General features: G+C 36.6%; 1 protein-coding gene across 1 annotated transcript in view; it reads right to left on the reverse strand.

Moving 5' to 3' along the window:
* The window catches only part of CNTN5 (contactin 5), a 1,534,958-nt gene that overhangs the window by 539,903 nt on the left and 975,745 nt on the right, over positions 1–19,310 (reverse strand). Inside the window, exons 5-6 of the mRNA XM_043897056.1 lie at positions 11,851–11,974; positions 11,550–11,725 (exon numbers count right to left, since the gene is read on the reverse strand). Coding sequence (XP_043752991.1) covers positions 11,550–11,725; positions 11,851–11,974 — 300 coding nt within the window. The remainder of the gene's footprint in view (positions 1–11,549; positions 11,726–11,850; positions 11,975–19,310) is intronic.

Consider the following 19,310-nt stretch of genomic DNA (forward strand, 5'->3'; position numbering starts at 1 on the left):
CCCTCAGGAAAAGATTTTTAGAGAGCAAAATAAATTCAGAAAGGACTCATGTCTGCCTCTTTATTCATATTTTTTTATATAGTAGTATCTTTCTTTTCATCAGAATTATATAATGTCCCAACATGGAACTGCTATTTTCTTAGGTAAACAGGACACTAATAGTGAGATTCAAAATTTCACTGTAATTTTATGCCTCAGAATATTTTGTGCTGGAGAAAGGTCTCAAGACATTCTGCTAAGGATTAGGGAATGATGAATTAGGGACTAAGCATTAAGGGTCAGAGGGTTTATACACTCTCTCATCCTAGTCTTTCTGCTTCACTTCATATAATGTGAGGAACGAAATGCCTTTCTGAATATCTAAAAACTGAAGCAGAGTACCGAGATTACTGAGGGGAGCTCTTGTACCATAGGTCAAGCATTTCACTGCATCTCTCACATACAGCTAGAGTTATTCATGATTCCCAAAAATAATGAAAGTATGTGTTTGGGTGAACTTTAATAAATACAACCCTTACAACATTTTAAATAAAACGAAGAATTAATGCTTGAGGACAATCGACCAGATGTCAACTTTGATTCATTCATGACTTTCCTTTAAGGTAAGAGGAAGTATTTTTAATTAAAAATTTTCTATGATATCAAAGAAGTCATGCTATAGTTTTCAAGGGGTCATATAGTCATAGGTACCATATTATCATTATTTTAAAGGAAAACTTAAAACATATTCTTTAGGTAATGATTTTATAAAAGTTTTGCTTTGCTTATAGAAGATACAATTACAACTAATATTAATTTATTCCATATTAAAAGTAGATAATTTTATAACATAAAATCATCCATGCCAGTGTGACTCATCTAGATTAATATTCAAATAATTTAATACATTTGTTATGAACAAAACCTCATAGACTAATGGGATAAAGCTTCATATATACTGTAGAGTTAGCAATTATTCAGATAATTTCATTAGATATTAAATGCTACAAATGTGATTTTAAAGTCTAAGGTCAATTTTACTGTAGGAGAAAAAATTAAGAAAAAGCTAGAGAAGTAATTTTTCAGTTTTACATGAAAATGAAAGGTTAAATGACTTAAATACAAAGTCTGTAAAAATCATATAATCTCTCAAAGAGTTAAGGAGGTTATTTTAATCAACTGCTTCCAGGAAAACTAATGGAATATTCTGGATGTAAATCATCTTAAATGCCCTGAAAAGCAATATGTTCGAATTTAGATATGAACTATCAATTCACCGGATGGCATATAAAGATATTTTTGAAGCAAGAGACAGCATGAGGAGATTTTATTCTTGATTCATTTTATGTTTGACTTGCTGTTATGAGTTATTTCTAAAAATCCAAACTTTGGAGAGACTGTTATGAGCCTGAGATTTCTGAAGGATGTTTGAGACGTGTACAGTGTCACATTATCAATTCAAAATTCTCATCAGCATGGTAATAAGCTAATAGAGTGACAAAGTTTTATATGGTGTTTTCTTGCTTGTCAGTGAAGAAAAATCACTGTACTAGGTGAGGAAATTATACTCATGATGAACATAAGCTACAGGAATAAAGTATACTTTGTCAAAAACAATTTTATTGATAACCAGAAACAATCATCACTAGCAATAATACTCCAAGCTTGTGTTTACCTATATCTTTCTTTCTGAACTTAAAAATCAGTTCACGGACATGACTTCTCCATCTCATTAATTTTTACTATACCCTTATGAGATATATTCTTATTAATGTTAAAGTACATAATTAACATTAACTAAGCTGAGCCATGTTTATAAATAAACATTCATTTAGGGAGAGCTTAATTTCTACTCACAGGTAGACATTTACACATGTGAGGGGTGGGTTAAAAGGAACAACAGCTGCTCAAATTCATTAGCAGCTCAAATCAAAAATTTTAAAAAAAAGATTCATAAATGAACGAAGTGAATAGCTTCATGATTAAATTCTAGTTACATTTTAAAAATTGGTTTGGTTTTATGTCAAGCTAATTAAACTTCCTATTGAGTTGATGCAGAGATGTTAAAATCTCTACATAAAGTGTCAAATGAGAAATTTCTATGAGAATTAAATGTCAACAAAAAAAAGAATTTCTTCTCTTAAGGAACTTGGGGGAAATTAGAATCCTTTAAATGTTTCTATTTTTCCTTTTTCTCTGACTACTGGATGTCCCAAAGAAATATTTATGCCATGACCACAATAATTATGAGACCTATGGCTTACCCTATCTTGACTTCTTGTGATGAAATATATTTTTCCTGTATTTAATAATTTACATATTTATCTTTTATGGTTCATGATTTCATATAGCAAGTAAAATAAATCACATTTGGGATGAGGTTGAGACTATTATATCAGCAAAATAAAATAATTACTGTATAATATATATCTGTTGGCACATGAGTGACAAGTGTGAATAGGAACACAACTGAAAAGAAACTAAATTTGTTTTAAACTTACAATTAATTTTTCCACACAGTAGATATACTTTTTAATCATTGCTACGTCGATAGTAAAGGTGTCAATACTCATTTCATTATCATCAGCTCTCCAAAAGCCAAGACCTATGAATATATTTTCAGCTTTTGATAACACCCACACTCATCTTTGTCATTTAGAAAATGTAGCTTTCAAGGTCCTAACTATAGACTGTCTAATAAATTTTTAAAATTCAGTGGAAAATGTATACTAAAAGAGAAAATATAAGGAAAAAATTACATAACATGATTACTATAAATCCTCAAATTCTAGATCTAGGAGACCAAATGATCCCTAAATTCTCAAGTTTCCATAAGGAAAATCAAACAAGAGACATTATCTAATTTAAACAATGAGAAGAAATGCAGGATGATTATATACTTATTTCTATCTTGATATTTATTTTTGTTAAACACATTTGTTTTGGTGTATTTATTATGAAATGATTTGATGAAGAAAACATATAAAGATTTTTTTGAGAGATTATAATATAATTATACTCTGAGAGGTGAATTTAAAATCAAAATTAGTATGTCATAAAGCAAATACAATACATATTTATATTAGGAAAAGACTCAGAATTATCAGAGTTAAATACGAGGTTGCAGCTGTAAAATACATTTACATTTAACAGTGTAATGAAACATATGTTGGTTATGAGAATGAAATGAATTGACATATTTTAAAACATTTAGAACATTATCTGCCACAGAAGTAAGCACCCATTAAATATAAACCACTTATACAAACTTGAGACCTTAAAAAAGATTTTGGTTTTATAAGTCTTTCTTTACTAAACTGATTTGGCAATATCATCCTCCTCGGCATCAGAACTTATTTGGATCAATTTTATATGCACCTCTAACACCTAGATTTTCATAGAACTGTTCAACTTCTCTATAAACAACATGCATTACAGTCAATATAAAATAGTTGAATATATATTTGGGGAGTAGTCACAAGATCAAGATGTTATTGGAGGAAAGCTAAAATATTTTAAAATATATTTCTGGTTAATAAGAAGAAAAGAAGCTAATATTAAAGGACTTCCATTAGTCAAAATGTGACAACTGATATATGTATATGAACAAGCTAACTCTGCACAATCTTACTTAATATGATGTTTGTGTGTAGGGAGCCCCTGGTGGCTAAGATAGTAAAGGGTCTGCCTGCAGTGCAGGAGACCTGGGTTCGATCCCTGTGTTGGAAAGATACCCTGGAGAAGGAAATGGCTACCCACTCCAGTATTCTTGCCTGGAGAGTTCCATCGAAAGAGGAGACTGGCAGGCTACAGTCCATGGGGTTGTAAAGAGTCAGATACAACTGAGCAACTTCACTTTCACTTCACTTTCATATATGTATATAATGTATATAATTTTCATGCAAAAGGAAGATGATTCTAATAGGATATGATTAATGGGATTTTAACATATGGTTAGAATATTTAAACACATATCAATTTATAAAATATAGATTTGGGCATTTTTCTATGAATATAATTAGGGGAGACATTTAATGTTTATTTAACATTGTCCAATTAAATCTTACAATCACATTATTTTAGTCAGTCAGTTCAGTCATTCAGTCGTTTCCAATTCTTGGTGACCCCATGGACTGCAGCAAGCCATGCTTCCCTGGTCATAGCTTTTCCTTCATGGAGCTAACAACGTCTTTTCATTTCATGGCTGCAGTCACCATCTGCAGTGATTTGGGGCCCCCCCCACCTCCCCAAAAAAAGTCTGTCATTGTTTCCATTGTTTCCCCATCAATTTGAATGAAGTGATGGGACCAGATGCCATGATCATCATTTTTTGAATGTTGAATTTTAAGCCAGCTTTTCATTCTCTTCTTTTACTTTCATCAAGAGGCTCTTTATTTCTCCTTCACTTTCTGCCATAAAGGTGGTGGCATCTGCATATCTGAGGCTGTTGATATTTTTCCTGGTTATTCGACTCCAGCTTGTGCTTCATCTAGCCCAGCATTTCATATGATATACTCTGCATAGAAGTTAAAAAAGCAGGGTGACATCACAGCCTTGACACTCCCTTCCCAATTTTTACCACTCTTCTGTTCCATGTCCGGTTCTAACTGCTCTTTCTTGACCTGCATACAGATTTCTCAAGAGGCAGGTAAGGTGGTCTGATATTCCCGTGTCTTTAAGAATTTTCCACAATTTATTATGACCCACACAATCAAAAACTTTGGCATAGCCAAGAAAGCAGAAGTAGATTTTTTATTTATTTATTTATTTATTTTTCTGGAATTGTCTTGTTTTTTCGATGATCCAAAGGATGTTGGCAATCTGATCTCTGGTTTCTCTGCCTTTTCTAAACCTAGCTTGAACATCTGGAAGTTCTCGGTTCACATACTGTTGAAATCAAGTTTGGAGGATTTTGAGCATTATTTTGCTAGCTTGTGAGATGAGGACAATTGCGCAGTAGTTTGAACATTCTTTGGCATTGCCTTTCTTTGGGATTGTAATGAAAACTGGCATTTTCCAGTCCTGTGGCCACACCTGATTTTTGCAAATTTGCTAGCATATTGCATGCAGCACTTTCACAGCATCATCTTTTGGGATTTGAAATAGTTAAGCTGGAATTCCATCACCTCCACTAGCTGTTCATAGTAATGCTTCCTAAGGCCCACTTGACTTCATATTCCAGGATGTCTAGCTCTAGGTGAGTGACCACACCATCATGGTTATATGGATCATGAAGATCTTTTCTGTATAGTTCTGTGTATCCCTGCCACCTCTTCTTAATATTTTCTGCTTCTGTTAGGTCTATACCATTTCTGTCCTTTATTGAGCCCATCTTTGCATGACTAGTTCCCTTGGTATCTCTAATTTTCCTGAATAGATTTCTCGTCTTTCCCATTCTATTGTTTTCCTCTATTTCTTTGCACTGATTGCTGAGGAAGGCTTTCTTATCTCTCCTTTCTGTTCTTTGGTACTCTGCATTCAAATAAGTATATCTTTCCTTTTCTCCTTTGCCTTTCACATCTCTTCTATTCTCAGCTATTTGTAAGGCCTCCTCAGACAACCATTTTGCCTTTTCATTTCTTTATCTTGGGGATGGCTTTGATCACCGCCTCCTGTACAATGTCATGAACCTCCATCCATAGTTCTTCAGGCACTCTGTCTATCAGATTTAATCCATTGAATATCTGTCACTTCCACTGTATAATTATAAGGGATTTGATTTAGGTCATGCCTGAATGGTCTAGTGCTTTTTCCTATTTTTTTCAATTTAAGTCTGAATTTTGCAATATGGAGTTCATGATCTGAGCCACAGTCAGCTCCTGGTCTTGTTTTTGCTGACTGTATAGAGCTTCTCCATCTTTGACTGCAAAGAATATAATCAATCTGAATTTGGTAATGACAATCTGGTGATGTCCATGTGTAAAGTCTTCTCTTGTGTTGTTGGAAGAGGGTGTTTGCTATGACCAGTGCATTATCTTGGCAAAAATCAGTTAGCCTTTGCCCTGCTTCATTTTGTACTCCAAGGCCAAATTTCCTGTCACTCCAAGTATCTTGACTTCCTACTTTTGCCTTCCAGTCTTCTATGATGAAAATGACATCTTTTCTTGGTGTTTGTTATTTTAGTCAAGTATATCATATTTCAAAAGGTGAAAACATATGCAAAAGATGTGTTTAAAGTATTATTTATATAACAAAAATAATGTTTAAATTATAAAATTGGCCAAGAGCCAACAGTCTCACTTTGCAAGGAGCAACCAAAATTCAGTTGGTTGATAACTCAGAAACTACCCTGGATTGGGTAATATGATCCTCCTTTCTATTTGATTTTAGAACATCACAATTGTACTACACAATGCAGAAAACCACAGTTGATAAAATAATTGTGTAGTACATAATTAAATTAAGGTATAAAGATAAAAGCCTTCTTTTACACCTTAAATTTATACCAATTACAATTAAATCATTGTAAGCCGAGTTTGCATGTTTGTAATCATTTTGATAATTTGTGATTTTGTCTAATTATATGACATTTAAAACATCTAACAGATTTGTGTTAGATTTAAATGGTTTTAATAATTATCTAAACTTCATAATATATTAGTTTTGAAATATTAGTTGTATAGTAATATATATTTGATTTTTTTCATAAATAGTAGATGATGATATGAAGAATTAATATCAGCCCCAAAATGTGTACAAAGTAATCAGAGTTCCTCTAGTCAATAAATCTCTTAAGCCCTAAAGGACATTAAGCATTCTATCAAAAACGGAAGGTGAACTCATCTCTGTATATGAGGCTGGTCATAGAAAATCATGATGCAAAGGGAATTTGACACCAAATTCTTAATCTTGCTTTACATTTGTATCCTCTCTCTTCTTTAAGAAGTCCCAGTTTTCATTCTTTGTGACATCCTGCCTCATTTCCTCTCCCTAATTATAAAACTATACTGACTCCTAGAATCCTATCGCACCCATACTCACACCCAGGTATTGATTCAGTTCAGTCGCTCAGTCGTGTCTGACTCTTTGTGACCCCATGGAATGCAGCATGCCAGGCTTCCCTGTCCATCACCAAAACCTGGAGCTTACTCAAACTCATGTCCATTGAGTTGGTGAGGCCATCCAACCATCCCATCCTCTGTTGTCCCCTTCTCCTCCTGCCTTCAATTTTTCCCAGCATCAGGGTCTTTTCCAAAGAGTCAGCTTTTTGCTTCAGGTGGCCAAAGTATTGGAGTTTCAGCTTCAGCATCAGTCCTTCCAATGAATATTCAGGACTGATCTCCTTTAGGATGGACTGGTTGGATCTCCTTGCAGTCCAAGGGACTCTCAAGAGTCTTCTCTAACACCTCTGTTCGAAAGCAGCAATTCTTTGGGGCTCAGCGTTTTTCTAGTCCATTTCTCACATCCATACATGACCACTGGATAAACCATAGCTTTGACTAGATGAATCTTTGTCAGCAAAGTAATGTCTCTGCTTTTTAATACTCTGTCTAGGTTGGTCATAGCTTTTCTTCCAAGGAGCAAGCGTCTTTTATTTCATGGCTCATTCACCATGTGCCATGATTTTGGAGCCCCCCCAAAATAGTCTCTCACTGTTTCCATTGTTTCCCCATCTATTTGCCATGAAGGATGGGATTGGATACCATGATCTTAGGTTTTTGACTGTTGAGTTTTAAGCCAGTATACTAGTACACTGTATATACACCCAGGTATATTAGACACCAATGTATATTAGACAGCAAAGTAAATCTTTGTTCTATCTTCTCTATTACCTGTATTTTCATTTTTCCCCAAAGATATCCCAGTCAAAAGATAGAACAAAGCCTAAAAGACTTGATTTTTATACTATCAACAGAGACATAATAGGATTGAGATGGGGAGCGATTTTGAGGCAATATGTAAGTGACTGACTGCTTCAACCAGGAATTTTATGGGTTCTTATGCATATGTATAGCCTCCAAAACACAACAGCAAGTTAGTTGGGACAGGGATAGTGAGAAGCAGAGTAACAAGACACTACCAATGATTGCATATTTTACCCATATGTTTAAGTTAGTAATAAAAAATAAAGCAACTACTGTTGCAAATTAAGTTCAGGACAGCTTGATGCTGAGTAGGTAAGATAGGTAAGTGGGCAGGTAGAAGGTAGGTAAGTAGGCAGGTCAGCTGATTGAGAGAAAGCTTTCCTTGCCTAGTCTTTAAACTGTAAATGTTGGTGCCAACTTATCCACTCTACATGGGGTGGAGTATTTGATAACAGTGGCTCATCTTTCTAAATATCCTAGGAAGGTACAGTCCAAGAGACATCTAGAGTCTTCCAGCAAATAGATTTCTGCTCTGAATAATGTAGAAAACATTGCATATTTTGCATCACTGCTGATTTAGGAGAAAAAGAGGTGACTGAGAATTGATATACTTGTGTCAGATAATATAAACCAAATAAAAAGTTATAAGCCACTGATATTAGTATGTTTCCTGGATTTTCTGTATTTGTCTTGAAAAGACTGCACTATTGAACACAGGAACAGTAAGGAGGGTTGCTTATTAGGATACTTTTTGTACTCATTTCACACACTAGCAAAGTAATGCTCCAAGCTAGGCTTCAACAGTACATGAACTTAGAACTTCCAGAAGTTCAATCTGGATTTAGAAAAGGCAGAGGAACCAGAGATCAAATTACCAACATCTGTTGAATCATAGAAAAAGCCAGAGAATTCCAGAAAAAAATCTGCTTCTACTTCCTTGACTACACTAAAACCTTTGTGCATATCACAACAAACTTTGGATAATTCTTAAAGAAATAGGAATATCAGACCACCTTACCAGCCTCCTGAGAAACCTGTATGCAGGTCAAGAAGCAACAGTTAGAACTGGATATGTAACAATGCACTAGTTCCAAATTGGGAAAGGAGTACATCAAGGTTGCTTGTATACATCAAGTATTTGTCACCCTGCTTATTTAACTTCTATGCAGAGTACATCATACAAAATGCCAGGCTGGATGAAGCACAAGTTGGAATCAAGATTGCAGGGAGAAATATCAATAACCTCAGATATTCAGATGACACCACCTTATGGCAGAAAGCATAGAAGTAAAGAGCCTCTTGATGAAAGTGGAAGAGTGAAAAAGCTGGCTTAAAACTCAACTTTGAAAAAAAACTAAGATCATGGCATCTGGTCCCATTCAGTTCAGTTCAGTCGCTCAGTGGTGTCTGACTCTTTGTGACACCATGAAATGCAGCACGCCAGGCCACCCTGTCCATCACCAACTCCCAGAGTCCACCCAAACCCATGTCCATTGAGTCGGTGATGCCATCTAACCATCTCATCCTCTGTCATCCTCTCTCCTTCTGCCCTCAATCTTTCCCAGCATCAGGGTCTTTTCAAATGAGTCAGCTCTTCACATCAGGTGGCCAAAGTATCGGAGTTTCAGCTTCAACATCAGTCCTACAAATGTACACCCAGGACTGATCTCCTTTAGGATGGACTGGTTGGATCTCCTTGCAGTCCAAGGGACTCTCAAGAGTCTTCTCCAACACCACAGTTCAAAAGCATCAGATCTCCAGCGCTCAGATTTATAATGGTGATGTCATCTGCATATCTGAGGTTGTTGATATTTCTCCCAGAAATCTTGATTCCAGCTTGTGCTTCCTCCAGCTCAGCGTTTCTCATGATGTACTCTTCATATAAGTTAAATAAGCGGGATGACAATATACAGCCTTGATATACTCCTTTTCCTATTTGCTTCATGGCAAATAGTTGGGGAAACAATGGAAACAGTGACAGACTTTATTTTCTTGGGCTCCAGAATCACGACAGTTGTGACTGCAGCCATAAAATAAAAGACACTTGCTCCTTGCACGTAAAGCTCTGGAAAGCCTAGGCAGCATATTAAAAAGCAGAGATATTACTTTGCCAACAAAGGTCCATCTAGTCAAAGCTATGGTTTTTCCAGTAGTCATATATGGATGTGAGAGTTGGACTATAAAGAAAGCTGAGTGCAGAAGAATTGATGCTTTTGAACTGTGGTGTTGGAGAAGACTCTTGAGAGTCCCTTAGACTGCAAGGAGATCAAACCAGTCCATCCTAAAGAAATCAGTCCTGAATATTCATTGGAAGGACTGATGCTGAAGGTGAAACTCCAATACTTTGGCCACCTGATGCAAAGAGCTGACTCATTTGAAAAGACCCTGATTCTGGGAAAGATTGAAGGTGGGAGGAGAAGCGGACGACAGCAGATGAGATGATTGGATGCATCACTAACTCAACAGACATGAGCTTGAGTAAGCTCCGGGTGTTGGTGATGGACAGGGATGCCTGGCGTGGTGTAGTCCATGGAGTCACAAAGAGTAGGATATGACTGAGCAACTGAACAACGAGAAGGATAATTTTAAATCTACATATTGAGAAATATTAGATTTCCGTGATACACTGTGCAATATTTTCAAAAACAAAAGGAGTATAGTTAGTCTACTATCTTGGTATATTTGGTGTATGTAAAGTAGCAGTCTGAACTCCTTAGCCAATTCTACTCTGAAAGATAATGTTTTGATTTTTCTAGTGCCTAGCTAGATTTTCTCCAAACTGGATCCATTATCATTTTTTTTTTCTTCCCTTTTCGCCTTCGCATTCCTTTAACAGGTTGTCTGAGTTTTGGGTTAATTAGACATAATATGTGAAGACGATTACCAAGAGAAAAATCAATTATTTCACTCTTCAGGGTGCAGTTCTAACTTAAAAATCATTTTGTGATAAATTACATAGCCATTATAGTTACATTTGAATTATTGACACAAAGATCCCTGGTCTTCCTATCTATTTCTTAGTGATTATAATCCTCAAGAATTTAAATTCAATTATGATTACTCACTAAAAAATGATACAAAAGTTTTTTTCACCAGTAATCTATCTTCAAGTTTGTGTATGACTCATAATAAGCAAAATAATTTCAAGAGTTTCAAGAAATCTATACCATTAGTTAATTAGATATATGATCTATTTTAGAAAATGTATATCATCTAGATATATGAATGAATACATGAGGTATCTTTTTGTCCAATTAAAAAAGAAACTGGGACACTTGGGAGGAAAGTTATAGTCAGAGTCTGAAATAGCACTTCAGAGGTCTTTCTTTGGTTTTTTGACTAGAAGGAGAATTTTTAGAATATGCTGTCTTATGTCCAGAAGAATCTATAGCCAATAGTGGCTATAATAGGCAGCAGCAGAATAATATCAAGTAAGTGAATATTTTAAAAGCAGATAGAACTAATTAAAAACCTATTTCTTACTAGATTTCAAAAGATATTTGAATTCTAAAACTTAATCTGCTTTCATGAACTGAATTTTTAGCCTCCCAGACTACTACCTATGTGAAGAGGGCATATATTTCAGGGAATTTAAAAACATGTCAGGAAGAAGCATGTTGTTTGCATAGTTCTAAGCATGACTAGTTTATATTATTATTTAAAAATTTGAAGCCATAAGCTCTTGCCTAAATAAACTTCAAAGCTATATATGTATATACACACACAGTATACATGTATATGTGGAAAGAGCAATATTTTACTCACAGGCAAACTGAAGTATGACTTCTCTACTAAGAATACTTCCAAATGTGTTGGCTGCCAAACACTGATAATGACCAAAATCCTTTGCTTCACTTGGATTGCTTATAATAAAGGCCCCGTCTATCAAACTGTAGCGATAATCACTTTCCAAATCTATTTCTGTTCCATTTCGAAGCCATCTTAGGGAAAAATCAGAAGACAAACATGTAAAAATTACTTGAGACATAATACTCCCTGGGTGTATCAGAATCCCACTGAAAGGAATTTTTTAAGACAAGAAATATGATTAATAGTGAATTTCTACCTGTAATTGGGAACTGGGTTGCCACGAGCTTCACAATTCAGTGCTACTTTCTTTTCATCAGAATCAGTCGGGAAAATTATATCATCTGGTTCTTGCACAAACACTGGCCCATAATCCACACTTTCTGTAAGGACCAAAAAGACACACTTTAAAATTTCTTAAAATAGCAAGACATTTTTTTCTTCACTGTGTCCCTACTCAAAATCCTTGCTCTTTCCTCATACTGAACAGGCTTATTACCAAAAGAAGGTATAGCTGGCAAATTATATTGTTTTATTAAATTGCAGAGACCTAAATAGATGCTTTTCTCTACTTGACCAAGATGGCTCTTAGAAAATATGATACATGAAATAAAAAAACACACATCTCAAGCATAGGTGTTGTACATTTAAAAATATAATCTTTAAATTCACCAAAAGCAGAACTAAGGAGATAGTAAATAAAAATATTAGTTTTAAAAAAAACTGAAATTGTAGAAGTGTTGGAATGTTGAAAATAATATGTGATAAAGTCATGAACTAATACTTTGTTACTACTTGAGTATTGTAGATATGAAAATGTTGGTTCTCGTGCATTTTTCACATATTCCTTTCTTCACTTATTCAATCAAGCACTACTTAGTGCTTAATGATGCTTGAGTGTAGGGGGAAATGATGCAATGCAAATATTCACATTCTCATGGAATAAATGAGACATGTCTTCAAAAAAATCAAATAATTGAATAAAGATAGCAAAACTGTATACAACTAAATGTTTACCTGTTAGTAAATTAAAGTAAATAAGGAACTGAGAAGAGAAGAGGCAAAAAAGGAAGGTAGGGAAGAAGAGCTGTTTAAGTGCATACTATGCCCCAGACACTGGAGTCTATCTCATTAATTAGCACAGAGAAAATCTATGATAAAGGCAATTTCAAACTAATGAACATTTCAAGAAAAGTAGAAATAAAATGGGCCTCAAATGTCAACTTGAACTCAAGGAATTTTAGGATAATTCTGTTGGAGAAATGAGTAATATGCTGGAGGGATTATAAATCATATATAGCCCTAGTTGAGTAGAATGTACAGAGTTATATACATATCTAGTCTCAATAGCATTCTGAAATGTGAAATCAGGAAAAAGCAAAACTTTTTCTTTTTTCACTAATCATAAATTTGATTACATGATAACCTTAGATTAATATTTTCAACACTGGCACAAATGTCGTTTGGGGATATTCTTTGTTGTGAGGGTTTTCTGTGCACTGTAAGATGATTACCATCATTCCTGGCCTCTACCCTCCAGATTCCAGCAGCACACCTCCCCAAAATGCAATAATCAAAAATGTCTGCAGACCTCATTAGATGTCTCATGGGGACAAAATAAGCCTCATTTAAAACCACTGTCTTAGAAAATATGAAGAGAAAAGATTTTAGTAAGAACGTTTTTCCAATGTTTGTGTTAAACAGGTGGGGTATTTACATCCTCTGTGGATAATCACAAGAAAATATCAGGAAACAATTCAATAATGAATAGTCTTGAAAAATAAAGACTTAGTAAATTATTACTGAAAAGATGTACACCTCCATATTTAGAATAATGAGTTTAGAGTTAATTGATTTGCTTTCTTGCAAAGTACTCTACAGCCATTCTCTTTTGGATAAAGAGAAACATGGTATTCTAATCATCCTTCCAATACAAATTGAATACTCACAATGGCCAATACCAACAAGTATTTTCTTTGAGTCCTCCTGGAAAACCTAACTGAGGTTCTTTTCCTTAAGCTATTAAAAAAAAATTACATGACAGTAACTAATATGTGTTATTCTGTACCAAATACTACTGCTGCTTTACTTTACAAAAGGAAAATAAATAAGACATTTGATAAATAAATAACTAGAGGAAATTATTGTCAAAACATCATGCTGCATGTTATTGTATCATAATGATCTTTTTAAAATTTGAAAAAGCACATGAAACCTCAAAATCTCAATTAGTATTAAACTACATAATCAAATCATGAAAAGGAATCATTTTTTTCTGGACTTTACACTTAAAATATAATCATTTAAATTGACATTATAAATATCTGCATATATATATATATATATATATATATATATATAGAGAGAGAGAGAGAGAGAGAGAGAGAGAGAGAGAGAGAGAGAGCCATGAAATTAGAAGACGTTTACTCCTTCAAAGGAAAGTTATGACCAACCCAGACAGCATGTTATAAAGCAGAGACATTACTTTGCCAACAAAGGTCTGTCTAGTCAAGGTTATGGTTTTTCCAGTGGTCATGTATGGATGTGAGAGTTGGACTATAAAGAAAGCTGAGCACCAAAGAATTGATGCTCTTGAACTGTGGTGTTGCAGAAGACGCTTGAGAGTCTCTTGGACTCCAAGGAGATCCAACCAGTCCATCCTAAAGGAGATCATTCTTGGGTGTTTATTGGAAGGACTGATGTGGAAGCTGAAACTCCAATACTTTGGCCACCTGATGTGAAGAACTGACTCATTGGAAAAGACCCTGATGCTGGGAAAGATTGAGGGCAGGGGGACAAGGGGACAACAGAGGATGAGATGGTTGGATGGCATCACCGACTCAATGGACATGGGTTTGGGTGGACTCCGGGAGTTGGTGATGGATAGGGAGGCCTGGTGTGCTGCGGTTCATGGGTTGCAAAGAGTCAGACACGACTGAGTGGCTGAACTGAAGTGAACTGAAATATCTATGATATATAAAATTAAATTTTAATAAATATATCTTATACTTTTATATATTTTTTAAAATTCTTGAGCTTTAGAGTCAGACACTTGGGTTCAAATTTTAAAACCATCTTTTTCTAGATTTGAGCCAACTACTTTTATCCTTTGCTGCTTCATTTATTAATTGTAGATGATAATGTCTCCTTACAATATTATTATGGAGATAGATCAATATTTGTAAATACTTAGTATGTCACAAGTACTCAACAAATTATAATTAATAAGAGTAATAGCTAAAACTTACTTGTGTTATAATTACTATACACCAGACATTATACTGAATAATTTATATGCAATATATCATGTAACACTCATAACAATGTGACTAGAACTAATTTCCACATTTTACTTTTTCATAGATTGGTAATTTCTAATTTTTCTTTGTAAGAGTAGTATCCTTTATTTTTAATTAACTTTTATTGAAGTATAGATGATTAACAATGTCCTAAATTCAGGTTTAGGGCAAAGTTAATCAGTTTTATATATATTCACACTTTTTTAGGTTCTTTCCCATATAGGCCACTACAGAGTATTGAGTAGAGTTTGTGTGCTATGCAGCAGGTTTTTACTAGTTATCTATTTCATTTCCCCATTTTATAGAAGACAAAACTGAGGCTGAAATCAATTAAGCAAATTTGTATAGCAAATAAGTGATAAATTTGTGACACAAATTCAGGGTTGTTGGAATACAGAACTTGATTATCACTGTCGATATTGTTACTACCACTATCACTATTATTTATAATTATTATTATTATTATATTTAAATAACATTCTTAAAGCACTCTTGTATATTACTATTTAGTTATCTGAGCTGAATTTCATAATTATTTGTAATTCAAAGATGAAAACACTAAGCTTCTGAGAGACGACTTCTTCAAAACTAGCACATAGTAAATAGTTGATTTAATTAATCTTCTATGGTTCCGTATCTTAGACTCTGAAAATTGTCAAAACAAGACAAGAGAAATAAAGGCTTCCCAGACTGGGAAAAAGCAGAAAGTTAAGATTTTCTAAATTACAGACTGAAAAATTAAAGGACAAGTCTGAAAAACACATATTCTATTATGACAGCCCATACTCCGTTAGATATATCTGCTCAGTGTAACTTCTGAAAGCATTTTAGTGACTAGTGAGCCCTCTCGCTCCCTCTCTTTCTCTGCTGTTCCTCTTTCTGTTGTTTTTCTCTTAGAAATAAAGTTCGTCATGAGGGGTGGAAAAGCCTGTATCTATGGTGAGTTCCCCAGTCCCTAGAAAAAGGTAAGCAAAGCTGGTTCTATCTCTAAAGGGATTAAAGTCCCATCCCAACAAGGTATAATTACAGATAAACTCAGACAGACTATTTTGAGGGCTCCCCTGGTGATTTGGCAGTAAAGAATCCTCCTGCAATGCAGGACTGGACCCCGGAGTCTGGTGGGCTTTTCTCCACATCCTCTCCAACATTTGCTGCTTGTAGATTTTTTTATGATAGTCATCCTGACAGGTGTGAGATGGTAGTTCCTTGGCTTTGATTTGAACTTCTCTAGTACAATTAACAATTTAGAGCATTTTTTTCCATGTGCCTGTTAGCCATCTGAATGTCTTCTTTGGAAAAACATGTCTATTCAGGTCTCATTTTTATAGCTCAGAGTTTCAGTTGGTAAACGAAGGATAGTACACCCACAAGGCATTTTGGTGGGTTGACCCTGAAGGAGAGGTTTCAACCTGTCTTGACTCCCTCTTTTTATACTTTTTGTCTCCTCCCTCCAAGCCTGCCCTATGCAGATTAGGGCTAGCACACATCATCAGTCAGGAAGCGGGTGTGTTTGCTTCACCTGAGGTTCCCACTCCAGGTCAGAGGATTTTTTTCTGTGTTCCCTTTTCATGGGCTTTTCCCCTTTCTTTGTCTTTTAGCTGCCGCCATTTTTGACTCTTTTTTTTTATTATAATTACCTAACATTCCCCCCTAAAGAGTTGGGAGGCCCAATTCATTGGAAATAGGGGCATCGAGGTCTCTCTGGCTACTTCCTGCTGCGAAGAGACATTGAGGAGCATGGGGTCTCCCTCTCTTGCTAGTCTCAAGCCTCAGAGTCCTTATAGAGCTGTCTGTCTAACGGTGAGCCTTCAATCCATTCTATGAAGGTATCTATCATGACTATTAGATATTGATATCCTTGAGAAACTGGCATCTGGGTAAAGTCCATCTGCCAGTCCTTTCCTGGGTAGGTCCCATGCCATTGGATTGGCTGGGCCAGCTGGGGTCTTTGAGTTCTTTGGGGGTTGTTTAATTGGCAAGTGAGACACAGGGGGACCACTTGACTTATAGTCGTTTAGAGGCCTGCTCCTCTGAGCGACCTCTCTAGTAATGCTTGGAGGGCCTTGTCCCCTAGATGAGTGGTGGCATGTGAGGAGTTAACCAACTCTCATTGGAGGTTCCTCAGCAGAAAGAGGAGCCCCTCTTTTTGGAAACACCTCACATGATCTTGTTGAAAGCCCTCACTCTTAGCTTTAAGACTCCCACCTTCAGTATATGAAGGAGTTCCTGGCAAATTAGTCTGCAGCACTAAGTTGGAAACCCCTATTAGGTAACTGTTTTGTTATGCTGCTGTCTTAGCTACCACTGCCTGGTTCCCTTGAGCCACTTCTGTATTCCGTTTTCCAGTCTCTTCTACAGTGCGAGACTGCAACCTCAGCAGGCAGATGGACTGCCTCCAAGAGCCTAAAGATTTGATCACCATACTTTATTGGGGACCCTTGGGTGGTCAAGTGGCCTCTTTCTTTCCAAATAGCAGCAGATGTGTGTAGCACCCAAAAGGCATACTTGGAATCAGTGTAAATGGCTACTCTTTTTCCTTTTCCCAGCTCTAAAGCTCAAATCAGAGCTATGGGCTCAGCCAATTGGACTGAAGTACCTGGAGCTAGAGGTTTAGGCTTTATGGTCTCAAAACTGGAGACTATTGCAAATCCTGCCTCCCTTTTCTATCTAAGATAAAGTTGCTTCCATTGGTGTACCAGATTTCCTCAGGATTTATCAGAGAGTCTTCTGACAATCCCTCTCAGGGTTTTTTCCAATGGTCCAAAGTTTCTAGGCAAGAGTGAAAGGGGAGAGAGTTCTCAGGGGTAGGCATGAGGATAGCTGGGTTAAGAACCTAAAAAAAGGATATAGTCCTGGATTTTTCATCAGCATTACCTGGTAATGCATGAGGATTCTTTGATCGGACATCCATAAATGGCCACTCCCATTTAGGAGATTTTTCACATGGTGGCTGGTAAAAAAAAAAAATTAATTAAAAAGCTTTAAAGCATCTTCTATTAGGGCTGAAAGCTTTCAAAGGCAGGGAGGCCAGCCTCAGGCAGTTGGGTTTAGCCTCCTGGATAAATGAGTTACTGACTGGGGCTCAGTTCCCAACCTTTGCATTAACACTCCCAAGGCTATTCCTTCCTTTCCATGGACATATACTAGGAATGCTCTTTCTGGGTCTGCAACCTCAAGGTGGGTGCTTGGGTTAAGGCTTGTTTTAGTGTTGCCTCTGCCTCCTTTTGAGGTCCCCACATCAATGGGATTGATGAGTATATCTCTTCTCAATAAGGGATCTGGACTCTCAGGGACCATCAGAAACTGATGGGAAAATATCTGTCTGTCCCAGCAACAGAGAAGTGATTGGGTGAATCTTTTTGTAATTGTTTTCCTGTAGTACCCAAAATGGTACAGGCTGGGGGGAGATGGCTCCAGAGTAGGAGGTCAGGAGAGAGTAGGTAGCCCCGGTGTCAGTCAAGAAATTTTCGGACCTACCTGCGGCATCCAGTTGCACCTTTTGCTCCAGCCCCATGATGGTTACCTGCTACAGGTGGACTGGCTGGAGTGGGCCACTTCAGTCCTGTTAAACCATCGAGAGGGAAGGTTTGGCACTTGACCTTGAGGCTCTTGGGCCCCAAGGGCAGAGTGCCACCCAATATCCCAGTTGATGGCATTTGTAGCAAGCTATTTTAGGAGGCCTGCCATGGTTTGGACACTTTCTGGCCCAATGTCCCACTTGTCTACAGATTAGGCATTTGTCTCATGCCTTGTCCTTCAAGGACTTGAGGTTTGCCACAGGGCTCCCCTGGAGGGTGGCCAGCATCTGGGCATGCCTTGACTCTTTCCTTCTCTCCCTCTCCTGGGCCTTGGCCTCCCTCTCCTGTTCTCTGGTATCAAAGGAATTGGTGACTGTCTGGACCATTTCACCTAAAGAGGAAGCAGAGTCCTGATGTAACTTTGTACTGTTGTAACTTTATCCTTATGTATGATGCAAATTGGGACAGGAATTTGTCCTTTAACATCACCTGTCCATTTTAAGAGTCTAAGTCTAGATTGGTAAACTTTTGTAGAACCTCTTTTAGTCTTTCCAGATAGGCAGTAGGATTCTCACTGGGCTCCTGAGTTATTGCTGAGACCCAAGCACAGCACCACAGCACCATAACTAACAGGTTTCCTTCTGTTTCCATGGGTGGATTTCCTTAGGGTGAGTCTTCTGAAGCTTATCCTAGCCAGTACTGTTGCAACCTGAGAGCTTGGCATCCCTGGGTCAGGGCACAGTTCCCCAGGCAGGTGGAGGCAGGTCAACCTCCCGGAGATTGAATCTTTAGGCAAATCAGACTGGACAGCCTCCTGGGAATTGGGTCCCTGGGCAGGTTGAGGCAGGTTGACTCACTCTAGATAATAACAGAATTAATGATAAAGAAGTGGGTAGATGCTC

The sequence above is a fragment of the Cervus elaphus genome, chromosome 1 (assembly GCF_910594005.1).
Source record: "Cervus elaphus chromosome 1, mCerEla1.1, whole genome shotgun sequence".
Taxonomy (NCBI): Eukaryota; Metazoa; Chordata; class Mammalia; order Artiodactyla; family Cervidae; genus Cervus; species Cervus elaphus.